This window comes from Chenopodium album, chromosome 25 (assembly GCF_948465745.1).
Source record: "Chenopodium album chromosome 25, dcCheAlbu1.1, whole genome shotgun sequence".
In the NCBI taxonomy this organism is placed as follows: domain Eukaryota; kingdom Viridiplantae; phylum Streptophyta; class Magnoliopsida; order Caryophyllales; family Amaranthaceae; genus Chenopodium; species Chenopodium album.
Window position 1 is genome coordinate 26,235,290 of NC_137858.1, and position 9,731 is coordinate 26,245,020.

Below are 9,731 nucleotides of genomic sequence, written 5' to 3' on the forward strand. Positions count from 1 at the left end.
CGGGGGCTATTTATAACTTTTTTTCACGACAGACTTCAAATTCTGTAGGAAATAGGAAAGTGAGTCTGTCGCCAAGCGACAAAACTGTCGCGTGGCGACAAAGGCTGTCGCCTGGCGACAGGTTGAATTATGTGGCGCCAGTATATTTTTTCGCAGCGACATCTATTACGCGTGGTAAACCGTGTTTTTACGTGCTTGAATTCGACTTTGACTTGACTTATTATTATTTTTTCTATTCCTATTCATACACCCTTATGATTATTATTATTATTATTATTATTATTATATTATTAAGCTTAATTAATTTTAGGCTTATTTTGGTAATTATACTTTTTTTCCTTCATTTTTTCATTTTTTTTTTGGGGAGAGAGTCGGTACCCTCCACTAATATTAAAAATGACGGAAATTTTGCGCAAAAATTACACTTTCTCACACACTCACATGCACAATATACTTGTTATAAAATAATAAGTAATGTAAAGAAAATGTTAATAAATAATAAGTGCATATGTATACAAATGTCTAGTACATAAGTCATATGAATAAAATAGACAAAGTCCTATAAAAGTCAAAATAAATAAATAAACACAGGTACAACTATGGCGCCGGAGGCCGCAGGTCGCGAGGGATGCCAAATGTATCGAAAAATGTCCTAATCCGGGGAGTATGTCCATCATCGTCCCTGAACCACCAGGCGGTGCGAACTGCAACTCAGGGGCAGGCCACCTAACCTCACCCTGAAACCCGACAGAAAGAGGCTGGGGCTGCAAAGGCTGCTGCGACGACGAGCCAAACTCGTATGTCCCACCACCCATCCCACCTCGAACGGTCGGCTCGGTCGGAACATCCTCAGGTGATAACGCCGAGTCCTCTACAGCGGCGGCCTCAGAACGACCACCTCGACCACCGGAAGTAGTTTGGCGACGCCTCGAGTCGGACCTAGTAGTCTCTCTCCTAGGCTCGGATCTCGACCGAGTGCGTGGAGAAGGAATAGGCTGCCCCTGCAAAAGTAAATCAAAGTTAGCAAATGCAAATGAAAAAATAAAGTCAAAAATGATAAAAGCAAAAAGTAATACCTCCTCAGCATCGTTGCTACGACAGGTAGCACGGTTCCGCAACCTCACAACCTGGCTGCGAAAAGCGTCTATGCACCTAGCCATAGCCGTCACCACCTCACGAGAAAACTGTCAAAGTAACTAAATCAGTAACAATTACGAGGCAAACATGAAGATAATATGTGAGAAATCACTTACTCGAGTCTGGTGACGAGGAATAGACCGCTCCACAAACTGCTCCCCCTCTGGAGCTGGCGGAATAAGCTCCTCGATCGGACCATACATACCCTGGTAGCGTATGGACATCCGCGGAGGGATTAACTCCCTAGGGCCAGCCTGTTAAGAATAAAAAGTTAGAAAAATACTCGGGGGCTACCTGAAGAAAAATAAACCGAATGAACGAAAGCATACCGCTGCCTCCTCTGAAAGGACAGGAGCCGGCGCTAGCAATGGTAGCAAGTCCTCCTCATAGCTCTGATCGAGGAGAACATAAGACCTCCAAGGAGTGCCCCGGGTAGGCCCACCAGCACGAGCCCGCTGCAAGGCATCGTGGAACATATGCCGAGGTGGAGGAGCAGGAACAACGAAAGTATCTGAGGAATGCTGGATGGCTACCCTCTCCCCTAGGTAGACCACCGCATCGTACGTCCCCAGAAAGTAACGACGCTCAGCGGTGTACTGCGCCGCCAGCGCAGAGATAGGGAAAGCAGCCCAAGGTCGATAGACCGGGCTAGGCTCCTGCAAAAATCACTAAATAAGACACTAATACCAAAAGATGATAAAAGAAGAAGTATAAGTTGTAGAAACCTACCGAGAGGATCATCTCTCGAAGGCGCAGCACCTCTGGCGGACCTCTGCGGCCTCCCCAACTAGCAGCGACAGGGAGCACGCGAGGAGAAGGCCTCGCAGGCGCGAGAGAGGGAAAATACTCGTAGAACCAAATCTATACGAAAAGATGAAAATCAGTAAAGATTATGCTGCTAAATCTAGAGTTAAAACCTAAAAAAGGAAAGGAGATGTACCTCTACGACCCTCCAAAAGCTGGAAAGGGCTACCTCCCCAAACAGGGCCTTGTGACGACAGGAACGCCGCAAGCCCAGTAGAAAGTCCGCATAGGCCATGCTGGCCCAGTCATACGTCCCGACCAAGTGAAGGTCGCGAACAGCGGACAGGTAGTAAATTAGTACTCTACTACCTCGATCAGGGGAAAACGTCCCTGATAGCAGAATCAGCACAAAGATGCGCACCCGCTTCTCTCGGGTGGTCGCATCATCCTCAAAAGCTGCAGCAAGCGTGCAGCGACGAATACATCGGGAATTCAGCTGTCCCGACTCCTCAGTCTGGGCCCGAACAACGATCGACCCTTACAACTCCAGAACCTCCGGCGAGTAGACGGTGACACCGGCATCAAAAGGCAGAGGAGTAGACTGGAACTCTAGCCCCGTAATGAGGCTGAAGTCAGCTGGAGTGACTGTCATCTCACCCTAGGAAAAATGAAAGGTGTTGGTGGTGTCCCAAAAGAACTCCACCAAAGCTCGGACGACAAGGTTACCCCCATCGTATGAAAACATGGCCCGGGTGGCCTGCAGCAGAGGAGTCAACCCACATGACTCCCAAAGACGACGAAGCCCCTCATCACGGCTAATGAAGTTGTCGTACAAAGAAATGATGGTGGAATTACCCGAGCCATGGCTACAGGTCCTCCCACTCGCAAGACCTCGTCGGATCCGCTCCGACAGATGATGAACCGGCGCGTGAAACAGGGTGCGCTCGTCCCAATCCGGCATGAGACCCAGCCTGGAAGTAGAGGGCACGTCCTCGCCCTCACTGGTAGGCTCGTCCTCTCGACGCGTGTCTCTCGACCGAGAACCAGAACCACGTCGTCTGGCCATGCTAAAGTATATAAAAAGTAATTAAATTTAAAGCTCTACAGTATCTAAGGTTCGCCTAGGCCGCATGATACTATGTTCACAAAATAGAGTACGTAGTACTAAAACAGAGCAAAAATTTCAAACGAGCATGGAAGCATTTTTCAAGCAAATAAACAATTTCTTGCAAACATATGATGAATATTGTGACAAATTGTACAAGTAAAAGCAGTAAAAATGCAAAGAACGACCCACATTGTTCTTCACGACCTTAAGAGGTCCAACAATGGTGAATCGTTCGTTTCTTCACCTAATTGAGTCAAACAAGTCTCAAAATACTCCCAAGGTAATATACAAGCATAATTAAACAAATTCAAGGCATAAAATTCAACGAACAAAGCAAAATAAGCAAGAACGTTTTCGAATTTTTTGAAAATCCGCAAACAAGAATGCATAATTCGTCAAAAACCGAGTAGAGTTTGAGCAAAACTTACATAGATCGGGAAAATAGATGAGAAAAGCTTCGATTTGCAACAAGTTTGAGCGAATTTGGTTAAGAAATGAGCGAGAACGAGTGAAGTGAAGTTTTCGTGAGTTTTGAGAAGCAGAGCAGCGAAATAGAAATGAAGAAGAAGACGGGTTTAAAACCCCGATTCTGTCGCCAAACGACAGAATTGTCGCGAGGCGACAGACTCTATCGCGCGGCGACAGAAGCGAAACCTCGCGACAGACATTTCTGGCCAGCGCTGGAGCGGCGATAGAATACTAGGCCCCTCCTTATGGTTTTGTGGGCCTATTTTAGTAATTTGGGTTCCTTGGTACGCCAGTTAGCCCTTTTAAGCAAATTGACATGATTCAGTCAGCTTGATCGCAAAATGCATTAAGTGATCGACTTGATGAAAGATCGTCTCACTTAGCTTAAAGCGCCTAAGTATTGGCTCATAATAAGGCACCGAAATATTGGTTCAATAGATGCACCGAAATAATGGTTTACAAAGGCAAAAGCACCAAAGTATTGGCACAAATATAAAAACAACGATAATAAAATGAATTAAGGGTCAATAAGCAGAATGATTCTTTGGCAATGGCCTAACATAGAGAGGAGTTGTCTAGTGGCGAAGCACGGCCGTGGCGAGGTAGTGTCACAAATTTTGGAGATGGCGAAGCAAGGTCAACTTCGACGGTCCCTCAAGGTAAAGAAGAGATTGTCTATAGCGGCGATACACTGCCGTGGCAACATACTGCCACAACCTGAAGATGACGACATACAGTTATTTTCGACGATGTTCCCGAAATACTGTGGAGGATTGTCACCAAGAGTATTGAAGACAACGACATATGGTTATCTTCAAAGATAGCGTTCACGAAATACTGTGGGGGTTGTCACAAAATGAAATGCAACAAAACGGTTACTCCAGAGACGTGTGCTCGACGGTGCAAGATACGCGTTTCTTAACTCTTTTATCTGTTTAACTAATGATTAGTTTGCAGGTATCGGCGTTATAAGAATGATTTGGAATTGCAGAACAATTTGAATCATTCTCCGTCCCTATCGATACTTTGACTCTCGTTTTTCGAAACATAAGTTTCTTCAAACTCAGTCAAAGTGGGGGCTTCTGTAGACACCCATTTGTGTCTCCCCAAAACCAAACCCAGTGATGAATGCCTTTCACGTCGAACCATTATCGAATTAGGTGAAAGTGGTTGAAAGTCAAGTGTCGAGGTTTAGTTTTAATTAAAATTCTTTTCTCTCTGTTTTTGAAAATGACTTTGTTTATTTGAAAATAGCCAAACCAGTTTAGTTTGGTCCATAATTAAGGTCCAATAATAGTGTAGTTGGATGGGGCTCGAAAAGACCTTTCCAACGATATATTATAAGCCCAATTCCGATGAATATTGAGGAAGTTATGGCCAATATACTAAACTGGGCCCGGTTAATTATTTAAATACGGCCCAATGATCTAGAGGAGGGCCCAATGTTAATTATTATTCCTAAAATTATTAGGATTAATTATAATTTTCTAGAAGTTTCTAGAAGGTTCTTTTTAATTCTAATATTATTAGATTTAATGATTAATTATTTTAAAATAGACTTTTATTTGGAGTAAAATATTGTTTTATTATCTTAAAAATACGTATTTTATCTTCTGTACGGATTCCGTAGATCAAGTTGATTAAAGATCGGATTCCGCGTGAAGAAAACGCGCTAATACAGGTTGTCGCCAAACGACAAGTCTGTCGCCACGCGACAGACATTGTCGCGTTGCGACAGAGTCGATTCCTGGCGACAGCGTGTAGTTTTATTCCTTATCAAATTCTATGATTTTCCGGACTATTTTCACTATAAATAGGGTCCGAATCCTTGTTTTCAGAATCATCAATTCTCATCAACTCCTCCTTAATTCTCTCTTTTCTCTCTTGAGCAATATTTGCTTTCTTTCTCCCTCTCTTTCTAAACTAGCTTTTCACAAACACAATTCCGCATTCACAAGACTTAGAGTCTCTTAGCCAAGTTCGAAGTTGCCTTCGCCCTAGACGTGCAAGGTTTGATAATTTTTTAGGGTTTGGTCCAAAACTAGTCAAAACTTTATTTAATTTGATTTCAATTTAATTCTTTAATCGTTGTTTATTATTTTCATTGAAGTTTACTAACTTGTGTATTTTGTTATTAGAAAGAGGTACGAGGCTTCAAAGTAAGTAGATTAGCTTACTCTCTATTTCTTTCACAATGTAGAAAGCATGCTTATTATTGTTTAATATTCCTAGTATCATGTTAGGATCCTTTTAATGCTTTCTAGTATCATGTTAGGATGTTATTTTATGCTTTCTAGTATCATGTTTAGGGTGCCTTTACTTATTTCTAATATCATGTTATCATGTTAGTACCATGTTAGGTTTACAGCTTTGATCTTTATTGCTTAGTGACATGCTAGGATTGGTTATTAATCTTGTTAGTATCATGCCTAGGATCTTGCTATTATTCTTAAGCTTTATTATGCCTTATCATGCTATTGTCATCATTATTATTATTGCTTGTTATTTATGTTGCTTGATTTATTTTATTGTTATTGCTTGATCACGCCTTTTATGCAGGTTTAAAGGGAATTTGTACTTGAAATCACGCTTAATAAGATAATTAATAATTTGGTTTAGGCTAATGTGATTTTAATTCAAGTGATCGCCAATAATAGTATTATTTGTGCATTAATATTCAACCAACATATATAAACAGGTTAGGTTTAATATGATGTTTGTATGTTATTCGAAAAGCGCACATGAATACGAGCAGAACAAAGTAGAGACCTATTTTATAGGGCGGGTCCTTTCTTTTGTAGATTGGATTCGTACCCTCATCCCCGGACCCTGTTTGGTTCAAGACCTTATGGAGTAGTTTATGGTCCTTTTGGATTGTCTTTTGGGTTTACAAGTTCCTAAAACTTGTTGGCGACTCTTTTTGCTCTTTGTCTTTCCCTTTGAAACACCACCGTACTTTAGTGTATGATCACAGTGGGGTTCAAGTTTGGGATCATAATGCTTGAAATATTCCCTACAACGCCTGTACCTGCAAAACAACGGAGCACCGAATGGTCGGTGGTCCGCCTTTGAAGATTAAGTTAGTACGGATTCGGAGAGAAAACGTACGGAAAGAAAGGGTATCTGCTTGGATTCGAAGCTCAGGTGTACTGTTTCTTGAGAGTGACAGTTCAGACAATGATTGGTATTCAATCAAGGTTATGTCATAGAGTTGTAAGAATCAAATCTTTCCCCATAAATGAGGGAATGTTCCCTATTTATAGGGTCTCAGAAATGTGTGCCCTTCCTAGGGTTTTGTGCCCTTGGGAAGGGCGCGCCATTTTTGCAGGGCCCTTGGGATTTGGGCCTTGAAGGCCGCCATTCCCAGGGGACCTTTATCTGCTTGCTAAGTGTCACCATCTGGAAGGTCCAAGGTGGCGCCCCTTCCAGTGACACGTGGCGGACTCTAATTGGGCCAGCTGTTAAGGGTAAAAATATTCAAATCAATTTTTACCCTAAACAGTTACATTTTTACCCTTACTAAACGCGAAGTTAAAATTCTATCTTTGCTAGAGGTTTTCTAGCCTCTAGTTGCTAGAGCTAGAGACATCCTCCCATAAAAGGGCCACAATGGTACAACGTCATTGTTATCAACAACCACCAACAAACTTAAAATTTGAAATTCAAACACATAAAAAACCCAAACAATAATCAAACCATTTTATACTCTGCAATCTTTCATCTGCAAAGTAAGAGATCAACCTCGTCTCCTTCCTCTACACGCCGCAGCTATGTCCGATACCGCAGCAGACGAAACTCCAGTCGCCGGAGAAATGCTTAACACCGCCGACACTGAACAACACCCGCCACATTCATCGGACAATCTTTCTGAAAAGATGGAGAAGATGAACATCTCTGGTTCATCTTTCAGCATTTGGCCCCCAACTCAGCGAACCAGAGACGCTGTAATCAACCGTCTCATCGAGACGCTTTCCACCCCTTCCGTCCTCTCCAAGCGCTACGGATCTTTGCCGCCCGACGAAGCTTCTTCCACCGCTAAATCCATCGAAGAGGAGGCTTACAACGCCGCCGCCGCTTCTTCCGCTCTTGCTTCTTCTGCTACCATTGATGAAGGCATCGAGATCCTTCAGGTTTACTCTAAAGAGATCAGCAAACGGATGCTTGACGCCGTCAAATCTAGGGCTGTTCCTCCTTCTGATGTCTCCGCTGCACCTGAATCCGATCGCGCGACTGTTGCAAGTGAGGATGTTTCTTCTTCCGTTGATAATGAATCTTCGTCTTAGGGTTTTATAATTCTAATTATCTGTTGAACTCCAGATCTGTTGCTGTTATGGCTTTTTTTTTTTACTATCTACATTTTATATGCTAGGATATATTCTAGATCTTTTATGTTCTTATAACTGCTATATGATGCAAATTATTATATGAATTGGGAATATACCTCATTTTCTGGAATTTCGGGGTACTTGGTGTTGATAATTGTGTATCTTTCATTGTCTAATATTGGTAAAATCTAGCTATGCTCAACCTATGTCGAATGTGGTAGGTGGAATGTCATTATCAATAAGCGTCATTAGGATTTATAACCAGATTTAGTGTCATGTATCAGATTTCTTGATGTCGTTGGTTAATGCTTTCATTGAGCGTATTAATTTGATATGTGGCATATCCTTGCCTGTATGGAAGTCTTACATTTGTAAGAATTGTTTTCTGCACCATGAAATTTTCGTTGCTTAGCTACCTGTTTTGTGATTAAATGTTTGCTAAAAGACTTGAAGTAGGCTGATGACATGTTCTCAGTTTTTTCGATGATATTGTACATTTGTTGCTACAACGCAGTTAGCAACTGCCATCTTGCATATAGTATTGGGATTGAGCTAATACCGTTCCACTTACAGAGCTACGGCCATATGAAATATGTTCCAGTATGACCTCTCACTAAATTTTCCTTGGAGAAATTTGTGCTTTGTTTATACCTTTCTTCAAGCTTCATTTTATTCAAAATACCGTTTTTCCTTTAAATTAGAGTTTATGTTTCTGGAATAAGTTTGATATATCACCCTTGGTCAATAACTATATTTCAAATTGATGTAGTGTGTTTTCCTATATTTTTAAACTTAATTCCTTGCTGATTTTTGGTGTCTTTCTGTTATGTCTTCTTGAAGGTTCATTGGCCTTTTCAAGTAGTAGTTTTCTATTAATAGTGGTGTTAATTATGTAAGAAACAATTCTTAATGTTCCGATGCTTGAAACTCCAATCACAGTACATTGATATTAGAAAAAGGGAATGAATATCCTTGTGACGTTGTGATCCTAGTTGTCCTGGTGTTTTTATGGTGAAAAATCTTAATAAGAATGCTAATGCTTTGTTTGATGAAGATTCATATTCATGAGATTAGGGAGAATGTGTACTGTTATGAATAGTAAGACTAGTAAATGGGTTGTTCTAGACTTCTCAAATTGACTTATACCAAATTAATCAACATAGAACCCAATTGTACCCAGAATTAGATAACCTAAGTTTGACATAAGCTGTAATTACTTGATTCAAAGATTAAAGGCATTTGTGATTCTGATAATGATCATTTATCCACTTTTGTAGTAAATCAGTGTGATTTTTAATTTTTATTTATGGAAGTATTAATCTATCTTGTTATTTGACCCCAAATTATTTTGGAACTAAGGCTTTATTGTTGTTGTTGTAAGTATAAATCTATCATAATTTGCTAGCTACTTGTTTCTAGAGCTGAATATGATTTAATCAAAGACTAACCAAATGACACTTCACCAAATTAAGACCAGCACCATTCGAAGATCCTTGTTTGCCACAACTTTAGTTGCTGGCACTATTAATGCCTTCTTTGAAATGTGGATCGGGATGATTTGGAGACATTTGGATTATTCGATATGGTTTTATAAATTGGATCTCTACTAATGCTGTGGTTGGAGATTTAGAATCCCATTTTGTGGTTTTGACAAAGAAATTAGAGATGATGACAAGAGCTTAATACATATAAAATTATGGATGCTTAGATTGCTGACTCCCTTTTTTCACTTGACTAATGAAAAAGTGGATGTTTTTATTGATGTGGCTTGAAATGGTCATCTAATGACAATTATATTCTTGTTAGCTTAGAATCTAAGTTTGGTGCTGTTAAAGGGATGAAATCACTATGTGTATCACTAGAACTCTTGTGTGCTGAAGCGTGTGCAACTATTTCTGAAATCTTCCGTTTGAGTATCTTATTTTTATCGTATATGCTAATGCGAAGAG

At 40.8% G+C, this 9,731-nt stretch overlaps 1 protein-coding gene across 1 annotated transcript; it reads left to right on the forward strand.

Moving 5' to 3' along the window:
• The first annotated feature begins 7,076 nt into the window (after nucleotides 1–7,076).
• On the forward strand, nucleotides 7,077–7,912 carry LOC145614993 (MFP1 attachment factor 1-like). Its single transcript, XM_081670077.1, has one exon. It carries the CDS (start codon nucleotides 7,228–7,230, stop codon nucleotides 7,738–7,740), a length of 513 nt encoding a protein of 170 aa, XP_081526203.1. The 5' UTR covers nucleotides 7,077–7,227; the 3' UTR covers nucleotides 7,741–7,912.
• Nucleotides 7,913–9,731: the final 1,819 nt, after the last annotated feature.

Excerpts from the sequence above, each read along its gene's own strand:
- LOC145614993 (XM_081670077.1), top strand. The coding sequence starts at position 7,228 with ATGTCCGATACCGCAGCAGACGAAACTCCAGTCGCCGGAGAAATGCTT.